At 36.9% G+C, this 24,934-nt stretch overlaps 1 protein-coding gene across 16 annotated transcripts in view; it reads left to right on the top strand.

Moving 5' to 3' along the window:
• The window catches only part of nrxn3a (neurexin 3a), a 282,065-nt gene extending 263,892 nt beyond the window's left edge, over positions 1 to 18,173 (top strand). For 6 of the 16 annotated variants that reach the window (XM_079852845.1, XM_079852850.1, XM_079852848.1 and 3 more), the window contains 2 exons: positions 7,692 to 7,776; positions 17,115 to 18,173. In XM_079852845.1, coding sequence (XP_079708971.1) covers positions 7,692 to 7,776; positions 17,115 to 17,722 — 693 coding nt within the window. In that variant the 3' untranslated portion in view covers positions 17,723 to 18,173. Of the gene's footprint in view, positions 1 to 7,691; positions 7,777 to 14,136; positions 14,726 to 16,799 lie in introns of those variants that run through there. The other 10 variants (XR_013819369.1, XR_013819370.1, XM_079852844.1 and 7 more) reach the window with 7 other exon arrangements.
• Positions 18,174 to 24,934: the final 6,761 nt, after the last annotated feature.

The following is a 24,934-nucleotide window of genomic DNA, read 5'->3' as shown; positions in this document are numbered from 1 at the left end:
TTCCCAGTGATTATGACATCAGAATCACTTTAGTTTTCACTGATTGTGACATCAGCGTTAGCTCGGTTCCCAGTGATCCATGCTAAATCTCGGCATCAAACATGTTGACCACACCACATCTTAAATCAAAATAGAGGCATAAAAACATGACAAGAGGAAATTCCTAAATCTCAAAGATTATTCCAGCGTCAGCACTTTCCTTGGTGCTGTATAATCGATTAGAATTGAGGGGCTTCTGTGAAATGAATGATCTGGCTTCTGTTTGGACCGTAAATCACACGCTTGCTCCTATATCTACAGGATTTACATGCACAGACTTAGGATACGCTGATCCACTGCTATGTGCATTATGACTTTGCAGTACTTTTGCAGATTTTGTATACGGGCCCCTTAATCATAAAAGAAAATTGTGTATGAGAGTATGCATTTTTTTCTTCTTCATTTTTTTCTATATTTGACATAATATTTGAACCATTGTTAACAGTTTAGCACTGAGTGAAGATGGCAGGTTTTCCTGGGCTGCGCATTACTTGATAATAGGCTTTCAGTGTTAATGTATTTAAGTCTGTCCGTGTGTTCATACTGCAGTTCTTTCAGTGTTATTAATGAAATGTCCTGTATTGTTCACAACATGCTCTCTGACCTCAATTAAATCACCCTGCGAGACAAGCCAAATGGAATCAAATGAATCAATAGAAAAAGGTAATTTGGGGGTCTACAGGTCAGCAGCACTAAATTTGTGAAGCTTTTCATCAAGCACTGAGACTATTTAGATTTTACTCATCAGAAATGTTTATACTTACAAAAAAATGCTTCGTATTATGTCACTAATTTATGCAAGACTGTCAGCACAGTAATTTAAGGTGAAGAAAAGTGCAATGAATTTGGCGTGTGACCCCTTTTAGCTCTTAAAGAGATTTTTTTTTTTTTCAAAAGCTTGCTAGTGCCATTTTTCTAAGTATGTTAATAACAAGGGTGTTTGAGTCAAAATGTATGGCATTCTTTGAATTCAAAATTAGCATGTTGTTTTAGATTTATTTGGGCACATTCTTGCTGTTTTTTGAGATACAAATGGCAAGAAAAATTGTTCTGTGCCAGTTTTAGTGTCCTTACTGTCAGCGGTGACTATTGAATCCATTTATTCTTCCACGCAGCTAAATTTGCCTATACAGCCGCATAAAGTGATTCCTATCAACTAAGCCACATTTTCAAGGACATCATTCACCTCAAATGAAATCTTGCATGCACATGAACAGTAGAGAACTTTGTTCAGTTCGGGCACTGATAGACAGATTTTCAAATTACTCCCCATCCGTTTACGCCCTGTTTGTCCTCTGATGCAGAGCATTTTTGATATTAGAAGGCTTTGAGTAGACCCTGTGTAATCGCATCTCCGAAAAGACCATATTCTTGCATTTTCATAAACATCCTTAGGGAATCCAGAATAACCAAATTTGCCTGAATTGAGATGCTGGCCTCTTCTGCCGTGTAGTTCCCTCCTGCTTTCTGTACCCAGCAGGACACTGGAGCGGCTCACCCGTGCTGTCAGTTATCTTTGAGCAGAGCCGTGGTAAATATCCTGCATTGATTAAGCAGATTTGCATAGGCAAAGCAAGCCTCGAGGCAAAGAGTTGAATGCTAACCAACATCCACAATGTCACAGACCCAAAATACCATCTCGCCCTGCAGCTGCAAGGGTATTCTGCCATAAGTAGGCAAAGAATGTAATCAGACTGCTGGGCACTGTGGAGGAAGTGGCCTGGATTTTGCCAAGCCATGCCACATTTGCCAGAACAGTGATTTTTGTATTGCTGGGTGATTATTCAATTACAGGGACTTTTCTGTCTGTTAAATTCTGTTTCCGTTAGCCTTGTAAGTTTTAATTATTTTTATAGTTACTCTTTAATTATTTGTCCCATATTTTTAAGAAATGTTCAATCTTCCAAAATATCTCTATTTTGGTGTTAGTTTAGTATTATGCATAGTATTATAGCATTTATTAATATTTAGCTTTTATTTGTATATTTTCAGTTTTCATTTTAGTTTGAGTTTAATTTTTAGTCATTTTGTTGTGCTTTTGTCACTTTTATTTGTTTTTATTTCTACTCAGCTTTAAAAAAAATTAGTAATTTTTGTACTTATTTTGTTTGTTAGTTTTTGACATTTTCATTTTCATTTTTTTTTTTTAAGTTTTTATTTATTTATTTATTTCCATCTAATTTTGATATTTGAATTTATATAGGCTTTATTTCCTTTAACAAAAATTATTTTTAGTAGTTTTAGTTAGCATAGTCAACAATGCTGTTTTGGACCTGCCCACTGTCCAGACTTTTTTAACTTACCTTAAATGTATAGTGTTAAAATTAGGGAATTCCATTTTGCACCATTGGGAATCCCACTTTGAACTTTGCACCTAGAAATTTTAGAAAATGTTTCAATTTGTGTTTTTGAATAACAAAGACTTACTGTACCAAATACTACTGTTATTTTATTTATTTTTTTACATTATAAAATATATATTAAAAAAGGTTTTATGCTATTGTATGGGGACCATACAATAGCATCAGACCACAAACTGATTTATGATTTACATTATGACTTTTAAGTAGCTTTAGATGTCATTCCAAAAGTGATTTGGTCAGAGTATTAGAGAATTTGAATGTGGTTCTACAATGATGCTAGCCTCATTGCTGTCCTCCTAATTTTATAGTCTGGTTTCAGGCCACTTATGTGTGAACAGCTATTCACATCACTTTACTCTGATTGAAATTGTAACATACCAGGGATATTTTTGTATTCCTGCAGACTAGCTAGATTTGATACAATACAATCTTTGATAGCAGTCACAATGTGTTTATCTCAGAGGGTGTGCTGTCCACAACAATCAAAGGATCAGGACTGCAGAGCTTTAAGCTCTCTCTCTCTCTCTCTCTCTCTCTCTCTCTCTCTCTCTCTCTCTCTCTCTCTCTCTCTCTCTCTCTCTCTCTCTCTCTCTCTCTCTCTCTCTCTCTCTCTCTCTCTCTCAACCTGGCTGAAGACAGGAATGAAATATGTCTGTACAATGAGAGCTTTAGATGTTAAAACCACTATGTATCTATACAGTGGGGTTTTCAAAAATGTAAGACAAAAAATTCACTAAAATTTTAGCATTTTCACTAAAATGCTTCTGTTTTACATTTACTTGTATTGTTTTTGTTATAATTTTTACTTAAATTAACTACAATTTGATTGAAAGGTTTGCACCATGATCAGTGCCCAAATATTTAAGGTTTAAATTTGATTTTGAATCCCACTGTACAGTATATACACATGTTTTCAGCAATTGTTTTCTTAAACTTTTGACACAGAGATTTCTCTTCATATTACCTGACTTTTACATCATACAAACATGCTCTCTTTTTTTTCTCTTAGCTGCAGTCAGTCCGCTCTGATTTCTGTGAATTCACAGTCTATTATTGAAGCTCAAGGGTGAAAATACAGGCCTGTCCATAATGACCTTTACCTTGTCGAGGTAGAATAATCAGATTTCACTCTTTGCCTCAGCAGGCCAGCAGACAGCTCACTAAAACCCAATACACAGCAGAGCTGCTCATTTTCACCAGGCCAGACGAATAACAGGTCCATAGGGCCCTGTCATCTAAAGCTATGCAGTCCTCATCCTCTACAGCTATGTAGTCAGCTATTATTCAATATGAAGTTCAAGAAAGCCATAGACATTAGTCAAAGCAGACACCGCATTTAATCTGACATGAACAGAAGTGACGCTGTGAGAGATGGAGGTACAGTCCACTCAATATGTCGTACTTTTGCGTACACAGAAGTCGATCGTTCAGTAGATAAAACTAAAATGTCTTTCCCCAACTTTTCAGTGGACATAAAACCTCAGAAAACATTGGTTATGAAAATTAAACGTGACAAAGGACGTAATTTTCAGGCACACAACCATAAATGAAAAAGGTTTTAATGATATCTGAGAATCATCAAAAGTGAGCGAATGTTTGATGATTCTTTTTAACTCTTTAAGTATATTTTACCTGTTCCAGATTAGGAAACTATGTCGCTCAGAGGTCCTCACGTCTTCTGTTTAACGCAGGTCTCACGTTCACAAGCTCATCAGTTTTGGTCACCAAACAGAGGTAATTGCTATATACCTGAGATCGGTCACATTCACCTTTATACAATCAAAGATACTTTGGTATAGCTGGTATAACCGTTTTTAACTTTTACTTCAGAGGTATGGCCGCTATTACAGATATAAGCTGACCAACATTACTTCTCTTATAATAGCTTTGGATTGGCCATGCCGTGGTTTCCCACGTACACTTATCTAAAGTAATATTAAATTAAAACAGAGGTAAGACACACCCAAATTTAGATTGGTCAAGCAGCATTTGCTGTTCTAAATGGAAATTCACTTCTTGTCTTTGCAAACCAAGTACACTTGAATTGATGCCAAATATCAGTCGCAAAACTTGCGGGAACATACGAATTCTTTTAATCTACTTGGGAAAACAATTTCAGAGTCATTCAGAATAAAATCAAATGTTTACAATTTATTGACCAGGTAATAGAACAATAATTCCAAAATCCAATTCATAGAATAAAATCATCGATTATTCTAATATAATAACAACAATTCGGAAATCGAGGAATTATAGAAATATTTACCTGGCAACGAAAACTACACACAGCGATCGAGTGGGAAGTCTACCTACAGACTCCCCGAACCTTTTGCCCTTTTTCCTTATAAACCCAGATAATTCAGTATGCTTACCAAATGGTGGTGTCTGTCATTATAATTAAATTTTGGTCCCCTGTTGAGGGCTTCACAACTGTGAGATCAGAATTTGTAATTGAATGGGTTCTTGATACCTGTGGAAGGGATACTGATTTACGTACATACAGGAGGTAGTTTGAATGGAGGATCTGGTGGAGGGCACACCTTTAAGGGGCACACCACATTTCTCATATTTTATAACTTCTTTTAGCTTTTCATTATGGCTGGGAAATGGGACTATTTTACCAGGCGCACTGAGACACTTTAAATGATACCAAACATGTATAGTTACTTTTTGTACACACTTAACATTGCATAGGCTTTCAGTGAGTTTTAGGTGAGGAGGAGAAGGGGGGAGCAGGGGGAGATTGTAAAAGTGAGGTGTGAGCTGCACTGTGTGCTGCGTCTCGGATGTTGCCGTTACATATGCAAGAGAGAGTTCAAATGTTAACTCTCATGAGAGCCTTTTGCTTTCTCGAGACTTGCTGGCACCCGCCTTACATCATCATCACAAGTGAACCCGTATTTAACGTAGTTTGGGTCATATTATCTGTTTATGGGTCATTATTCACCACCAGTCAAGAACCGTTTTTAAGTCATAATCATGGCTTGTGGTCACATTTTGCTTTAAATAATTTGTTGGCAACAGATTCTGCGCAACAGAAGGTATATTAGACTTTATTGAATGAAAATCAGTAAACAGATAATTCTTTGTTGATGGTTTTTTAATTATTTAGGATTTAGTATTATTATGGCCAAAATGCATTGTTCTTTAAACAATGTGTAATTTCCTTAAGACTGAAAATAAATTGAACGGATTTAACCGGATTTGCTTATCTGTCGGACAGCATGAAGCATTACACTCTCAGCTTTGCAAAGAGTGAAGAAACAAGCTAATCTTTCAGGAGTTCTTTATTAAGTTTCCGTCACTGTCAGGCTGAGCGTGAGAGAGGGAGGGGAAAAGATTAGACTATTCAGCACAGATGAACGTTAAAGGCTTATATGCCATGGAAACATATTCTCACATTGTTAATATGTGGATTAGGCCATTTTCACATTCCCAACAAAAGTATCAATATGTGAGTATAAAATGGCATAATGCAGCAGCTCCCCACTGCATTCCTGGCTTGTATTAACGCTGAGCTTGTATTATTGTGAAAGAGAATATGACGAACAGCTTCTGAGATATTCAATGCTTTAACTGATTCCAGGATCTGTACGGACAGTACCTGTGCATTAGTCTGCAAAAAGCTTTAGACGTGCATGTATTCACAGACATACATATTCAAGACGGCCATTGTGTCAGTAAGGTTTTTTTTAATACCGAATATGAACCGTGGGCTCGGTTTGGAGCGGTTTATGAGATTAAATGCTGTTTTTTTGCTGTCATTCAAGGGGGAAACCTGAGATAATTTCACATTTTCTCCGCAATCAGTCAATTACGATTCTCATTGCTTTCTGCATCTGTGATATCCTCCTCCCCTTTCAGCCACAGAGATGAGTTGTTTGCCACACTAAATATAAATTCAATGAATAATTTTATATTCACATAGAGCGATATTCCACACCCCGCCGATGTGAAGCGGCACCTCTGCTCAGCCTAATGTGCATTCAAATGTATTTTTGCACCATTTTCATACCAAAAGCTTCTCAAATCTTTGCTTGAGTCCACCAAGAATATAGAGGGAAAACATTTTATTATTCCATCAAACCGAATCTTATTTATGACCCTGCACTTTCACGTAGGAGAGTGCTTTGCATTGCTCCCTGTGTTATTTAAAATTTCATAAACCTGGTCTACGACAGTACTTATTTTGCCCCACATTCTAATCTGCTCCTAATAAAGACATGCCAAGCAGAGGGTGTGAAAAACGAGCTCGCCGCGGCGGTTGGCATGAGTAAGGGAGAGCGCAGGGGATAAATCAGAGCGAGAGACATTGGAGACACACAGATAATCTCAGAGTGCCGCTGTGTGTTTGGTCCTCTCCTCTCAACGCCGGTGATATACAGTGATGGGAAATCCATGCGGACTCTCGAAAAGGGCGAGATGGAGGTGACTCGTATAAATGTTTGACGTGAGCAGTTTTTCAAAATAAAAGTTTGGAATTAACACCCGAGATGAGCTCAGCAAACTCATTCAATGTCTGTCACCAGTGAATTAATGTTTATTGACGGTGAAATGATGACACTGACTTATAAGCAGGCTTACGTGGAATCTGTTCCTGCAAAGCTCCTCAGCGTTCTGTCATTTATAAAATTCCCCAAATCTCTCAGACTCTTTTTATAGGCTATTCGTTTATTAAAAGTTGTGGCTAATTTGATTATGCTTTCGGCTGTTAATAACTGTTTATTAACAGTAACCAGTAAACAGTAAATTGCACTGTTTGTCTATAGAGTTTGAGAGTCAGATTCTTTTTTGAATGCCTTCTTGAATGTTTTTGGTCAAGCAGCTTCTATAAAGGGTTTCTTTCTTGTTCTTTTTTGATGTGCACATTTTGGTTCATATATATATATATATATATATATATATATATATATATATATATATATATATATATATATATATATATATATATATATATATATATACTATTATTTTATTATATATATATAAAAAAAGGTTCTTTATTAACATTGATTCCATTCCACAAAAGGTTCTTTGGGAAACCAAAATGGTTCTTCTATAGCATTGCTATGAAGAAGAAGAAAAAAAAAACTTTTTTAACCTTTTATTTTAAGAATGTACCACCGATTTTCCTTCAAAATCAGTGAAGAAAAATGTTTCAGGGCCTACAGTATAAATTCAAAACATTATCTGAAAAGGCTATTTAACTTTATGGTGGTACAATCTAATGCATTCAAGTTTCTCTTTTGTTTGTCTATTCTCCTGTGTGTGTGTTTCACCGTATTCTAGACCACGGATGACATGGTCTCCTCTGCCGAATGCTCCAGTGACGACGAGGACTTTGCTGAGTGCGAAGGACATGCAGGTGGGCTAGGTCAGTTGAATTTTGCTTGCCTCTATGTGGTGGCCTTTCATTTGCAACTGAGGATCAGATCCTCAAAGCATCGCCTCCCCCCATGGATAGAAAAAGTGTAACTTCCTGTCCAATCCAAGTTTCAACTCATGTACACCAATACAGAGACAGTAGGATATCTTGATAAATAATATACAAAACAGAAACAGGCATGCATTTCTAATGCTTAGCTTAGTCCATTCAGTAGCCTCGAATCAGAGCTAATCTCAAATCATTCACCCAAACTTTTCTTACGAGCTACACTTGGCCATGGGGTTTTCCGAAGTGGTTAACATGGTCACACTGATTACTAATTTTGTCCCCAGTGCCTAATATGAGAGCATATGTACAAAATTAGTACAGAAAAGTGACATGTTCTCTGCATTGATGCTTCAAAATGTATCATACTGAGGTTTTTCTGCCATGTGATAGTGGACTGCATTTTGGCACATGATACATTTTGAGATTTCTCTTGAACTTTGCTTTCAGCCTTATAGTAGAGTGATATCTATCAGATTAATTGCTGTTGAAGCAGTCTTTTCAATTCCTTTCCTCATTTCAAGAGGCTTGATCTAAATTAAGTTGTTGTAATAGAGAACAGATATCATCGAATTTCTGTGTACAAATTTTTGTTTTGTGTCCTTATGCTTATTTTTAACAATATAATTTTGCCTCAGTGTGAACAAGTTGTTCTGCTAATATTTTCCAACCCAAATATGAAAAATACAATTCAGTGATTAGAAAAAAAAAGAGATAGTCAGAAAGAGAGAGATTTGAGAGAAGTTGGGTATTGGCTTTTTTTATTTTATTTTTAACATAATTGTAGCTTTGAGAAAATAGTCTGTCATGTCTTTTATGAAACATGCAATTTTTGTGATTGCAGTTAAAGATAACTGAAATTTCATTATTTTGCAAATCATGATTCAAGTCAGAGAGTTCAAATGAATCTTATTATAATTTGAGTAAAACCTCACCACTTACAATAATTGGGTGTTTCTTCAACTTCTGGCACTTTTATATTCTAGGGGTTGATTTTTATTAAAAAGAACAGATTTCAACTATTTTTTTCTCTCTCTCTGTGATATGAAGGTCACATAAAAACATATTAAACTAAGTATTGGAAAGTTTTACTCACATCTTTATCATTTATTTTGATACTTTTATAATAGATTAGATTGTTTTAAGCTTGTCCAACACTTTCAGCCAAGATAATTAATCTTAAAATTGAAAATTGATGATCGAAGCATTTTTAAATAAATTATTTATATGAAGTGAAATAATACCTAATTGCCAAAATGATGTACACAATTGTATTGATAGGATTTTCTTTTTTCCACCAAAAATGCTATGAAATGCATTATATAATATGAAATGTGGTGTATAACTTGTGTACAAATTACTTTAAATATACAAGCGAGAGTATAAAAAGTGTATTTTAAGAGAAGTCCACAAAGCCATATGTGCCCCTAGTTGAACAAACACCCAATTATACATGTTTCATGCCTGAAAAGTGAACCAGCACATAACAAGAAGGACAATGTGTGATCAAATCATTTCCAGAGGCCAAAGCCATTTCATGGCCTGTTAGTTTTATCTGTTGGCCTATAATGAGCACGCTATATGTGCAACATGTGCATTGTGCCCCATTGGATGAAAAGGTATACATTTAAGTTTTCATGCAGACATGACAGGCTATCCTCTTTGTTCACTTCAACCTGTTCTTACCCTCTGCAATTCTCTCAAATGTCAATGCCAATTTCTTCCAAATGACATTCATCAGTTTAGCGGTTTGAGAACAATATCCATCTTTCTGGAATCTTTATGTACTCATAAAGAAAGCTATTGGCAGGGTCCCAATCATCCAGTCACGTTTACACAGAAATTCATGCCATTCTAACCTCTACATCAGTTGATGTGAAGCTGCATGAGACATTACCGCTGCAGGGGTGCGTCCTCATATTCGGAGAGTATTCTGTACCGCATGTGTGGGGTACTTCCCCTTGATTTGCCCTCTTAATTTCATGAGCTTGCTCGTGGTTGATGTTATTATTGGTGAAGTCCTCATCTATTTCCCAGCTATTCAAAATCAACATTCCTGTCATCTCGCCTCATCTTGTTCCGCATGATATTTTGGTGTTGAAATCGATTTTTCCTCCATTTTTCTCAAGCATCTGTACCATCTGGGCTTGACCTTGAACATTGCCATTTCAATTAACAAAGCAAATAACAGGCAACAAAATCTTTTCTTGCCATCAAAAGAGTTTTTTTTTTTTAAGCTCAAGTAGATGTAATCTTAAGAAAGTTGTGTTTTAAGAATGGCCAACATCCTTGAACCTCTTGATCTTCAGCTGACTGAGCCGGTCTGCATATGAAGCAATTTTTGAATGCAGATGGCATAGAAAGAGTTTTATTGCCACAAAACGTGCGCTTCTCGATGTCACGCTTTCTCAAGCAGTCATTTGTGGCATGTAGTATGGTAGCTGCCAGTCAGAGCCATTTACCAGACTATTCTGTCATTATTCAGTGCATGGTGCCATTTTTTGATCTCCATGCATTTCCTCACCATCAGACTAACATGACTAACATGAGTGCTGTACTGTATGTATGAGCCAGTTTCAACAAAGCATCATACCTCAAGCTTATGGTTGCAAAGATTTCCGCTGCATTTCCTGTACCAAATCGTGTTCCTGTCTATCAACTTGTCTGTGTCTTGACGTGTTGTCACGTGATTCTGTTCTCTGTTTGTAAAAAATTGTTGGGTTTTCCCCTTTATCCCCTATCTGGAATTCCATAGGAGGGCTTCTCCTGATTAATGATATGCTTCCAAAATCATTCCGTAAAAATCCTTCTGTATTAGTCTCAGATTACTTCTCTGCTCACAAATCTCATTATCTTAAAGTTCACACTTGCATGCAAACTAAAAAGAGTATACTTCTTTTATGTAAAGTTGTATGGATATATTTTTAGAAACTCCACACATTTTGTTTATTCTGAGACACCGTTAAATGGGCTCATTTTGTGTTTAAATTATTCGGTAATACAGTATTTCCTTTGGAACAAGACAAAAGGTGAAGTGAATTTAAAACTGAAGGGAAGAAGCCTCCAGAGACTCAATTATCTGTGCGATGGAATAATCTCTCACTCTTATAGTTTATGGTACAGTTTGTATTTGCAGGAAAGGATCAATGCAATGTATTCACAGTAAAGTTGCCTTGCAGATTCTTGTTAGCATGTAGTGTAATACTAATCCGTTCTACAGTACATCTCTCAAGCAGTGTGATTTGTTCAGGCTTATGTGTGGATTTTGATTAAATAATTATGGATAATGATGAATCAGGAATTAACAAGCTCCAGTTTTGCTTTGCATAGCAATTTGTTTGTGTCTTCTAAAAAAGTCCTGTGATATTTTTCTGTCATTAAAACCATCAACTTGGCACAAACCAGACAAGAAACCCCAAACTTTTGAACTGTGATATTATGGAGACATGGATAGTACTGCATAGTAAGAATGACCCAAGAAAAAAAAAAAAAAAAAAAAAAAAATTCTTTACTCTACTTTATTATTTTTTTCTATAATGTTTTTCATAAAAGTGGACTAAACAACTTATACAAATATATTTCAAGATTACTGAAGCCGTACTATAACTTTTATCTACTATCAAAATTTAATGAAATATATGCAGTACATGTGAAATAATGTGTCTGATCTGTGTGTCTGATTTGCAATCTGTGTATTAACTGTAAAACTAGTGTACTACGACTCATTTCTCTTCCTTATATGAACACCAGATGGCATTATATGCTGCACTCATGATTTTACACTCTCACAATACTGAGAAATTCCCAAAAGATGAGCCGGATTTTTGTTATTCACCTGATTCCAGCATATATCTACCTTTTTACAAATAAGTGTAGCTTGTTTTGTCATGCTGATTGGGCAGAGTTGAGCGTCTTTAGACTCAAAGCAATTAGATGCCATTGGAATGCAAGAAATGGAAGGGGGAAACAAACGGTAGAACAAAGAGAAGAATGGTCCAGATTAGAGAGCCAGTATTGCTTGGCCCTATTCTCTGCAGGGAGAGGGGGAGTTGCTTTTATCACAGGCCTGCAGGTGGCCATTCAACATTGGAGCTCCTGTTTAATTACCTATCCATAGTGCAAGCAGAGATAAGAACACTCTAGACACCCGACATTGAGATACACCTCTTGTGTGTGAAGAGTTTTGAATAGTCTCACTTTACAAATAATACTTGACGTGTTACAGTTTTTGCATTCTTATAGTGCACCTTAATGCACAGATTACTTGTGCACTCTTCTCAGGTACCATCAGTTAGTAAAAAAAAACAAAAAAAAAACGCTTTACCAATTTTTGCAAATGTATTATTAATAGAATGTGAGTGTTGTAATATGTTGAACCAATTATGTTCATTCTACAAATCAGTCTGGCAATGCACTAAAAACAGTTCCAGCCGTAGTCGCATACGATTTCATTTAGAATAATGCTGCTTATGATTGAACAGAAACTCTTCTTCAGGCAATCTCCTGTTTTGGAGTGTCAAGATTTCCCATGCATCATGCAGTGGTATATTAAAATAAGTAACACATACAATACAATACAATACAATATTTATTTATAAAGCACATTTAAAAACAAGCAAGGCTGACCAAAGTACTGTACAAAACAGAATAAAACTAAGAAAAAGAAAAAGAAAACTTCCGATAAAGGAGCACACAATAATAGATAAACAATAATTGTAAGGAGAATTGAAAGCCAAAGAGAATTAATAAGTATTTAAAGAAGATTTGAAGGTGGAAACAGAGGGAGCTAATCTAATGTAGAGAGGTTTTGGGCCTGCAGTAGCAAAAGCGTGATAACGCATATATTGCAGAATGGTTTTGTTTGACCCTTAGAAGAGTTTAAAAGTAATTCATCAATACATATATTTTGACACACACTGAGTTAATCAATCAAAATAAAGCCTGCTTATTTCTAATTTTAAGTATTTCTAAATATTGGTAGAAAGGAGCATTCTAAACACAATATTTTGAATGTATTTTTAAGAATCTTATACCTTTGATTCATCACTGTTTTTTTCTCTGTTAGAAAGGAATTGATTTAGATGATTAGATTAGGTACTAATTTAACGGCTCATATATAAGTAAATAATGTTTGCCCTAAACTTTTCAGAGAGTTGGTTTCTTTTTTTGCTAAAGACGTCATCTATTCTGAACCCTCTTGTGGAATTCCTCAATCAATACTCTGCTGCTTTTGAACCAATGTCTGTGGGTACCAACCATGATTATGGATCTTTTGTTATGAGATATAATGACTTTTCTGGTATAAAAGACAAGGAATCTGCCACAAAAAGCGTACAGACAAACACCTGTGACCTACAGGCCCTGGTTAAAAGGCTTCTTTGACCTTTGCTTAACCTTTGATGTCTGATTTGACCCCCAGCTTGCTGTGTTGTTCGTCTACTCTCCCTAAATGCAACTTACTTTACGCATGCGTCAACATCTTGCAGTATAAAAAACTTAACCCATTTTCAGCCAATTTTCCTCTCTCTTTGACATACATCCAGACTGCACGCCTGTTACATGTTTAAGACTAACAATGACAGATATATTTGTCTTTGGGTCACATGACAGAGGAAGCAGTTGTCTGTTAAACTGTCCCTCTCGATTGTGTCTGTTTTATAGTTTGTGCATCTGGTTGTAGTGTGTGAAAATTAGAATTGCTTTGTTCTTTCGTCTCTGGGAATTTTGTCTTTTTAGTTTTACACGCACTCAAATCAATTTCATTTTTTGTTGGTTACCATTTTTTGGAATAGCTGAATTTTTGGGTTCAAAATTAGTGGTGAAATTTGAACTAGATGTGAATATCAAATCACAATTATCATTCGTTTGATAAAGTGTTTTGATTTTTGGTCTTCTTTTTTTTTTAGATTTGGAACTAATTCAATGAAAATTCCATGTGCTCAAAGTGATGAATAATCAAAATAAATGTAAAACCACTAGAATCACATCAAGAACAATATCACAATACCTCAAATGCAAAAACAACCCAATTTAATACAGAAAATTTGTATAATAAATAATCGAAAAGACACATGATGGTCAATGAAAGGGTTCCAGATCTTGATGCACCTCTTGTTTTTGTTTTTTTCAAATTCTGACAGTTGATCTTGATGAACAATTGACGTTTAAAGAATGTTTACAAACTGCATGGCGAAGAAGTTGCAGTTTAGGGTTTGTCAGATTGTCAGTGTTAGAGTTTTGTTCTTTTTCGTAGATGGGCATGTATATGCTCATTGTTTGTATATCCCCATCCCTTCCTTACAGCCAAAAACGTTAATGCTGCCCGACCGCTTCGTACTGCCTATACATGGACATGGCAACTGACTTACACAATCACCCCCATCATTGTCATCTCCTATGTAGTATGTTCATAGGTCCAATTCCCTTGTCACAACCCCCCTCCCCCCTCCTCCCCCTTCTAGCTATGGTAAAATATGTACAGTCATCCATTCACTCAAACCTAAAGATTAAAACCAATCTAAGCAAAAAGTTTAATTACTAGAATGTAGATATTTATTTAACAACAACAAAAAATATGCTATATAAATCAAAGGCTCAAATATGTACAGTTTTTTGTAAGAAAACTGGATTATTTATCAAAGTAACGACAAAAGAGAATAATGGTGAAGTTTATTTTTCATGTTATGTGGTGTGGATGTATGTGTTGTTGCCTCCCTGTACTCTCTCATGTGGGAAACAAAAATATATATCTAACCAGAATCGCAATGACAGTTATTTTGTTTTCACAAAGAAAAAACTTGTCCAAGAACATTCTTACACAACTTTCTTTTGTACGTTTTTTTCTTCATGCCAAAATCATGCGGGCAATTTGTTGATGTAAGTTGACAAAAAATATGGTATGTTTATGTTTATGATATACAGTATATGCCGTATAGTATGCTTGTTTAACTACTCAACGTAATGAGATCAGAAGTTCTGATCTCGTTTTGCTAGATTAGACTGTTAATGTTTATATTGCCTGTTTGTCAGTACTGTACTGTTTGCTATGTCTAGTTATTGATAACCTATGGTATTGGCTTTGTAATTTAACTTATGCTATTGGATTTGTCATTTAATTTACTTGTGTTATCATTTGAGCTCTGTCTTTTTTATTTTAAGTTATTTTGAATTTGATTTTTGATTATTTTTATTTTTTTATGCAAGTCTTTGTTTTGTACTAAAAACCTGATGGTAGAACTATCTTACCGTTGTAATGACAGTCTGAATATCTAGCAGTTAGAAAGCATAAACAAACCTTCCATGTTCATGAAATGGAACTTTTTGCTTATATTGCATGGCATACACACTGAAAAGTTTAGTTTTTTTCTTCTAGTGTTAGAATCACTTGTTCCTTGACGAATATCGACACTTTACAGCTACACATATACTTGAAGAACTGAGAATCTTATTTCGGTCAATAAAAGCTTTGTACTTTCAGCATTTCAAGATACAGAAAATATCTACTTTCTTAAAAGATTAAAGTCTCACACTTAGAAATCAACCATATTGACAAAGTTCATTCAGCTGTTATTGCGCCGTGGAGGTAGTATCTGCCATTGGGGAGGCTTTCTGAAGCCATTCAAAAGGCAAGAGTCAGTGCACTGCTGGGGAGCCAGATCTTTTATCACACATGTACATTTTCAAAATAAACATGTTTATTTTTGTATCTTCTCTCGCTACATATATAGAGCTAGAGAAGATACAAAAATAAACATGTTTTAAGACACAGATGAAACAACATGTTATGAGACTTCATCTCATAGCTTATTTAAATAATATTCTGATTTTTTTTTTAACATGAGACTTCATGGCAGTAGATTCATATATTTTTTACTTATGCAAAATATTTAAAAAAATATTTAAAAAGTAATATTCAATATATTCATTTTAATTCAATAAGTGAACAAAAGTTCTTTTTTACAGCATTTATTTGTTCATTTATATATTATTTATTGCTATTGTTCAATGGCATGCATAGCTAATCTTAAAATACGCAACTTTCAATGTTAAAAATGTTTTTGTAGAAACTAACATTACATTGGCTCATGTGAATTTTTTATGCACAACTTTTTTCTAGAATATTAAAGGAATAGTTCACCCCAAAATCAAAATGATCAAATCAATTTCTTACCCTCAAGCCATCCTAGGTGTATATGACAATCAGAGTTATATTAAATAATATCCTGGCTCTTCTCAGCTTTGTAATGGCATTGAAAAGTGCCATTACAAAGTTTTTGGGCCATCCATAAAAGTAATCCATACGACTCTGAAGCGAAGCCATGGGTTTTTATAAGAAAAATATCCATATTTAAAACTTTTTAAACTAAAATCACTGGCTTTCAGCACAAGAGAGTTATGTGGTTTTCTCAAGAGGCGTCTATTGTCACCTTAAGCTTATGCTACGCCTACTTCATATGTCTTACATCAGAGGTCACCCTTCCGCTGGAACTCGACTTTCTCGGCAACGCAGGCATGGCTGTTGCCGAAAGCCCATGATTATGGTTCATAAAGTTTTAAATATGGATATTTTTCTTTAAAAAAAACAAAAAAAAACATGGCTTCGCTTTAAAAGGCATTATTAACCCACTGGAGTCGTATGGATTACTTTTATGATGGATGGATGCGCTTTTTGGAGCTTCAAAAACTCCATTACAAAGCTGGAAAGAGCCAGGATATTATTTTATATAACTCCGATTGTGTTTGGCTGAAAGAAGAAAGCACAAACCGGCTCACCCACAAAGACCTGTCAAGTCCTTTTGATGCCAATTTTTTGTAGTTTACTGTATGTTCAATATTGTTTCTCTGTTGTTTTTTGTTTTTGTTTTTTACGTTCTGGCTTGTATCCGTTACCAGAGCTTTTTTTGTTGTTGTTTTTTTGGTTACCAGTTTTAGAGACTAACTTGCCTCATGTCTGTGTTCAATTGTAGGAGGTGAATTAGTTTTCCCTGTACTAGTAAAGGATCCCTTAGAGCTCCCCTCTGTAGCCACTCGTACACCCTCCATCCCCTTTCCCCCAACCCTCCGCCCCCACCTCACCATTATTGAGACCACCAAAGAGTCCCTGTCCATGGCCACTGAGGCGGGGGTACCTTGCTTGTCGGACCGAGGCAGCGATGATTGTGATGATGATGATGATGATGATGGCTTGATGATATCTGGGTATGGCTCTGGGGAAGCATACGACTCTAACCTGCCCCCTACTGATGATGAAGATTTTTACACCACCTTCTCCTTGGTAACAGATAAGACCTTGTCATCGTCGACCTTTGAAGGTGGCTACAAAGCTCACGCGCCTAAGTGGGGATCCAAGGACTTTAGACCTAACAAAGTCTCCGATTCTGGTAGGACTACTACCACATCTTTTTCCCCCAAGCTGAGCCGCTCCACGTCCACGCCACCCAAACTGCCCGCAGGCAAAATGAATCACAGGGAGCTAAAGCCCCAGCCCGACATAGTCTTGCTTCCATTGCCCACTTCCTATGAGGTAGACAACACAAAGCTGAAGAGCCCATTAATAACCTCCCCCATGTTCCGTAATGTACCCACAGCAATCCCCACGGAGCCGGGCATCAGGCGGGTTCCGGGGGCCTCCGAGGTGGTCCGTGAATCTAGCAGCACCACCGGAATGGTCGTCGGGATAGTTGCCGCTGCCGCTTTGTGCATCCTAATACTGCTGTACGCCATGTATAAGTACAGAAACAGGGACGAGGGATCCTACCAAGTGGACGAGACCAGGAATTACATAACCAACTCGGCGCAGAGCAATGGAGCAGTCATGAAGGACAAGCAGCAGAGCACGAAAAGCGGCAACAAGAAACAGAAAAACAAGGACAAGGAGTACTACGTGTGAGTCCGAGCGTCGCCCCGTTGCTTTGACAGAACTTTGACAGACCTGTTGGGCACTGCGCCGAGAGAGAGGGCGACAGGAGCCGAACCCCGGCGCTGTGCCAAGGCGGCGAACTCTGATGTGAACTGTACCATAAAGCACACTTACAACCGTAAGCACACCGCGAAGGTAAAATAGCAAACATTAGTGACCTTACTCCTCTATCTGGTCGGAGACGTTATCAGTGTAGAATATTCCACAGCTACATCATAATCCTAAGTGACTTTTTAGAGGTATGTGAACCTTGGCGTAAATCTCGTTTTTCTTTTCTTTTGTAACTCTGTAAAAAGAGGAGAACGTTTCAAGCATGTAAGAGACACGTAGTGCTGACGTCCGTAACGACAGTGGGACCCAAAAAAATGTTGTTCACTTGAAAAAAAAGGACTCCTGCCAACAAAATAAATAAATATATATATAAAAATATATATAAATTCTATATATGAGAAATTTGTATTGTTTCTACATTACATGTGGTGTCTTATCATTTTTTGCTCTCTGCAAAAAGAAGAAAAACACTATGTAATAAACTAAACTGCTCAAGACTGGTCACCGAGGCTCTGACAGCACTGCACTGTTATGATTTCCAGCCAAAACTGATCATTTTAATTGTACAACCAATTGTAATATTGCAAATGTGTGAGTTGCCAGAAAGACAGTGATGTTTCCTTGTCTCAGTAAAGCGACTGATTGTAGTGCATGCCATGCCATCCTTCGCTTCAAACACGTCCGCCCACCGGGCCGATCCCATCATCAGATAGACCTCTCGTCCCTCAAAGCGACACGACAAGGGAACGTGTCGCAGATTGGAACTTTTTCAACCGTATGTATGTTGGTCCATTTGCTCTCGTCTCTTTTTTATACAGCTGTCTGGTGCAGACTGGCGCAGTGCTATGATACTGTTAACGGATGTCTATACGAAAATAAATCTAATGTGAAAAGTGTGGAAAAAAAATCCTATCTGTTGTCACAGTCGACTGTGTCGAACGAGAAATTTGTTTACATATTTTATTACATGATAGCAGTTGTACTTTGTAGGTAGATGATGTACATACAAACCTAAGTTGTATTTTGTTCCAAGTAATTCTATTGTACAGAGAGATCATTGATTTATTCAGTGTGTTTCATGCAGAAATATCCAACACTGTCAACTCATGTGAAGGAAGAAAAAAATATACAGTACACACACGTTTTTGTAAGGACAAGCAGAGAATATTGTTAGATTAGAAGTCTAATCTTTCTCGCAGATGTTTCTAAGTCTAAGCATGGGTATTTGACTACTTGAAGCTGTCGATGAAATACAAGACGCACTTCTTAATTGTACCAAGGTTTCCTTGTTATCGGTTGTTTATTTATAGAAGAATCAAAGAAATATGTAATAAAGACAGACTAATATGGACACGGACATGCAGCTCAGATAATTTACGCCGTACGTGTGTTTCTTACCTTAATGTCTTAATACGAGTGGCCTAGACTGCAGTAAGCCCTGTCGCATTGACAGACTTTTTGCCATTTTTGTTCTTATTCATGTATATTTTTGCCATTTTTTGGAGAGAAAAAAAATATATATATTTGTTTACTGTACCATAAATAAGATGTGAAAATGTGCCCATGCTATTTTTAATCTTCATTTTCTGTTCAACCTCACGTGCGCTTTTATTCTTTTCATTTATGACATCATATTCACGTAGCTTCGCTTCAGAAAATATTTGGCGATGGTCTATAATAAAACATTCCATGGAGGTTGATCATATATGGGTTGTCTTAATGTGCATATCTAAGCTCTGTGTGTGTGGTGATACATATTTTTCTAGCATCCATCACTTTGGACTTTAATTTCCTGTTCTGTTAGGACCATTTTAATGTGTTAAGAAGAGATTTGGGTCTGAAATATGTCTTTCTTCACATGCTTTCAGTGGATTAAATGACTCAATGTGTTTTTAGCGCTGGAAAGGTGAGCTCGTCATTTGTTATAAAGAAGTTGAAGGACGAGTGGCTTTCAATAGCCAGTCAGAGAATCAATTTCCACCAAATCTTGTACAATATTTTCCTGTGAGACACAGATTTATGAAAGACTCAGTACTCACAATGACCTGTTAACAGAACAAGAGCAGAGATCTTGAGCATAAAACGGCTAGCAATATTTTACTTTGGTTACCAAGGCAACACAAAGGTACAAATCAGAAGCTGTGACCTCTTCTGGGGTTTAATTGTTTCATTAGATATGGTAATTAAAGTATATCTGACTATAAAGAAAATTAGGAGGACGTTTAATATGCTGTTGTTCGAGAACAAGTACAAAATTTGAAATCCTTATCAGTAACAATGGCACAGACTACATATGTCAGATTTGTTAAATAGGCCTATAACATCAAAACATAGAACGTGCAACGTTATTGGATATTTTTAGTTTTGTTGGATCCATTCACACTGACAGCGATTTGGAACAACAATCTGACTAGAAGTCATTCATTTTCAATGACAATTGACCGTTCGCAAAGACCCGCCCCCTTTAGTTACTGTTGCTATGTCTGACAAGCTATGCCGCTCTCACGCCACAACATTCTCACGCAGTGAAAAATACATCATGGAGCAGAGAGGACACTGGCAACGCGCTGACAGACTGGACAGACCAGGTTACTTTTGATATGAAACAAAGTCTCAACTTTCAAATTTGGTCATTTAAAAAAAAAAGTAAACAATAACCGTTTTGTGGCTCTTTAATGTGTCTGACAGATCGCTGTATAGTCTCGGTTAAAGCTGCTCGTGAACTGATCATCTCTTCCTTCTAGTTAATTTATAGCATCAAATAAACATGAATGAACATAAGAAGGAATGTTGTTTTAACTGCGGAAAGGCGTAAGTAGGCCCACACCGTTTTTCAAGTTCAAATTCTCCAAAGCTAATCTACTAACTCCCCTAACTGCTTTGTTGGACAAAAATGGCGGATGGCGGATTATGATTGGTCAGATCGCCTGTCAATCAAACTCCCTGCGAAGGGTCAATAGAGCTGGTAAGTCCCGCCCCTTCCGCGAACCCCACTGGACCTCTAGGTTGAAAAATCGTCAATGCAAGTGAATGGGAGAAAATAATTATTTTCTGGTCCCGTTTGAATTGTGCCATGAATGTGAACATATGTTGTATGTGAATTTTTAATATAATTTTTCGTGTAAAGAATGCTACAATTTAGTGGGTAGAAGTTTGATACGGTTAGACTTTGTGTGTGAGCACTTTGTGGACTACAACTCTTCGCTGCTTTCGACTCGTTTGAAACGTCGCCACCACTCGCACACGGACACTAGCTCACGGATCCCGCTAAACATGGCTGTGTCTGGTGCACTTCACCGCCTTCTTTCAGGGAGAGGACAAAATCATTGAGGTTGGCGAAAACCACGGGTAAGTCAACTTTATGGGGTGACGTCACATAGGCGACATGTAGTCTTTCTCGTTATGTCTTTTCCACAACTGCTAGCCGAAGAATCATACCATATACTGTCAAACTCATAAAATTAAAAATTATATAAAAAATTCACAGACAACATATGTTCACATTCATGGCACAATTCAAACGGGACCAGAAAATAATTATTTTCTCCCATTCACTTGCATTGACGATTTTTCAACCTAGAGGTCCAGTGGGGTTTTACGGATGGGCGGGACTTACCAGCTCTATTGGCAATTTAGAGTTGTGTGGGTTATAGTAGAACTGTTTTGACATGATTTGTCCTGATGCAATGATTTTTAGTGGCCAGACAACTGATTCATTGTCAACATAAAATGGCCTCTTATTTTTTACAGCCAGTATATCTCTTTTGTGTTTAAAAAGCTTTGACCCCCTGAGTACAGGTCACCAATGAAGTCAACCAGCAACAGGAAAACTACAATAGAGTCACCAACAGCGATAAGCAACCTCAGAATTCACATGCTGTAAAAAAGTATATGGTCAATAAGTTATGACAACATATGTTTTACATTGCTTTAACTCATCAAAATAAGTTCAGCAATTTTCAACTGTTTTATGTTAGAGGCTACAAGATTCAATTCATTTTTTAAAGTCAATTTAATGTAATTTAAGTTGAAATTACTTAAACAACCAAGTTGATTGTACTTAAAAATTTAAGAAAGTAACTTTTACAGTGCACTTTATGCAGTGGTTTATGTCCATGTCTCTTTTTTCTTTTCTTTTTTTTCAAAAACATCATGTGATGTAAAAATCAATCAAATCTGTGTAAATCTCTTTATCAATGTCATTTCATCACTTCAGATCTAGCTGTTTGTCATTGTTACTTATGTTTGTATACATTTTTAGCATTTGCATCCAAATCTCCCATTAAAGGATCCCACAGTCATTCAATATAAATCTATGTAAGAATCCAAATGTCTTGCAAAAGGCCAATTATTTTGACCAGTCCAAAAAAATTTTTTTTTTACTTTGCCCAGGTATATCTGAAATTATCTTCAGCTTTGAGTCCCACTCTCACAGACAGAGCACAGAAATTGGTATGAATAAAAGCGGAGTGTGAAATGTACAATTTCGTAATGAACATCTTATTACATGGGTGGCTGGATTATTGAACCACAATGACTGAGGGAAACTGTTTTCTGGGCAAAGAAAAAGTTAATTAAAATTCTACAAAGGTTTAAAATTCAATAATCCCTCTACAACTTCCAGATAAGTCCTGTTGATTGGGACCATTCATCAAAACAGACCTTTTCTCTGGTCAAAATTAGTCCCTCCTTTTCTGCAGGAAGACATTTGATTAGGGATCTAGTCTAACTGCCTTTGCATTTTGCAGTTTAATCTGGGTGTCAATAAATATAAAGGAATTGTGATGACACGTTTAATATGTTGAATCAGTGGCTTAACTATAAAAGCAAATGATAACACCAGATTTAATGAAGTTTTGATCGATCACCTGATGAAAATAACACACACCATGATGGTGCTACATGTACATATAAGCTAACTGTCAAAAAATAAATATCAACTACTGAATATTAGCATCCTTATGATGAGATTGACAGGTTATGCTGTGGTATCTGGGATCAATACCATCTGCTTTATAGTATGGCTTGATGCTGACACTTCCATGAGAAAAAAATGACACTGGCTTTCATTGACTAATAATTATGTTCTTTCTCACTCTGCAGGATTCACAAGGGTTTCCATAGAATTAAATTTTGAGGATTACAGTGTTTATGTTGTGCAATTAATGTGTTTATCAGTATTGCTCCATAATCAGAAGTTGTTCTGTATATGCTTCAAATCTGGAATCATGACCAGCCCCTGCTGGTAGATGCTGTAACTACACCATTCTGCTGGCAAAACAAACAAACATCATTCTTCATTAAAAGAAATATACATATATATTCTGGATCATTTTCCCTATCAAGGTTTGGAAACTTGTTTGTTTTTGTGATTCCATCAGCCAATACTGCTGTTGTTTCAGAGTGATCAGTCACATGAAATGTACAGTTCACAGACAATTGTGTCCAGAACTGAGAGCCCATGAGTAAAGATGGAAGAACTCAACTCATCTCTGGGGAGTCATGTACCAGCCGAACAACTACTACCGAGAGGAGCGGGAATGCTAACAGATATCTTTTTACGAGTATTATAGACCTCCTTGATGATACCCATAAAACATATGCTGTCCCATCCGAGATGACATCCTGCACATAACAACAGTGGGAAAAACCACTGAATTGTATAGGAACAAAAGCACTGTTCATCACTATTATTGTAGAGACATATGCATGACACAAATAACCCAGAACTCATATGCCCGGTTTCACAGACGAAGCTTAAGCCTGGTCCCAGACTAAACTTTCACTGACATATCTTCAAATATGTCACTGCCATTGTTTTGTCTCAAGATGCACACCTGTATGTATATATATATATATATATACAGTGAGGAAAATAAGTATTTGAACACCCTGCTATTTTGCATGTTCTCCCACTTGGAAATCATGGAGGGGTCTGAAATTGTCATCGTAGGTGCATGTCCACTGTGAGAGACATAATCTAAAAAAAAAAAATCCAGAAATCACAATATATGATTTTTTAACTATATATTTGTATGATACAGCTGCAAATAAGTATTTGAACACCTGTCTATCAGCTAGAATTCTGACCCTCAAAGACCTGTTAGTCTGCCTTTAAAATGTCCACCTCCACTCCATTTATTATCCTAAATTAGATGCACCTGTTTGAGGTCGTTAGCTGCATAAAGACACCTGTCCACCCCATACAATCAGTAAGAATCCAACTACTAACATGGCCAAGACCAAAGAGCTGTCCAAAGACACTAGAGACAAAATTGTACACCTCCACAAGGCTGGAAAGGGCTACGGGGAAATTGCCAAGCAGCTTGGTGAAAAAAGGTCCACTGTTGGAGCAATCATTAGAAAATGGAAGAAGCTAAACATGACTGTCAATCTCCCTCGGACTGGGGCTCCATGCAAGATCTCACCTCGTGGGGTCTCAATGATCCTAAGAAAGGTGAGAAATCAGCCCAGAACTACACGGGAGGAGCTGGTCAATGACCTGAAAAGAGCTGGGACCACCGTTTCCAAGGTTACTGTTGGTAATACACTAAGACGTCATGGTATGAAATCATGCATGGCACGGAAGATTCCCCTGCTTAAACCAGCACATGTCAAGACCCGTCTTAAGTTTGCCAATGACCATTTGGATGATCCAGAGGAGTCATGGGAGAAAGTCATGTGGTCAGATGAGACCAAAATATAACTTTTTGGTCATAATTCCACTAAACGTGTTTGGAGGAAGAAGAATGATGAGTACCATCCCAAGAACACCATCCCTACTGTGAAGCATGGGGGTGGTAGCATCATGCTTTGGGGGTGTTTTTCTGCACATGGGACAGGGCGACTGCACTGTATTAAGGAGAGGATGACCGGGGCCATGTATTGCGAGATTTTGGGGAACAACCTCCTTCCCTCAGTTAGAGCATTGAAGATGGGTCGAGGCTGGGTCTTCCAACATGACAATAACCCGAAGCACACAGCCAGGATAACCAAGGAGTGGCTCTGTAAGAAGCATTTCAAAGTTCTGGCGTGGCCTAGCCAGTCTCCAGACCTAAACCCAATAGAGAATCTTTGGAGGGAGCTCAAACTCTGTGTTTCTCAGCGACAGCCCAGAAACCTGACTGATCT

This window comes from Squalius cephalus, assembly GCF_949319135.1.
Source record: "Squalius cephalus genome assembly, chromosome: 20".
Lineage (NCBI taxonomy): Eukaryota > Metazoa > Chordata > Actinopteri > Cypriniformes > Leuciscidae > Squalius > Squalius cephalus.
Note: the sequence above shows the minus strand (reverse complement) of the source record. Positions and strands in the feature narration are given on the sequence as shown.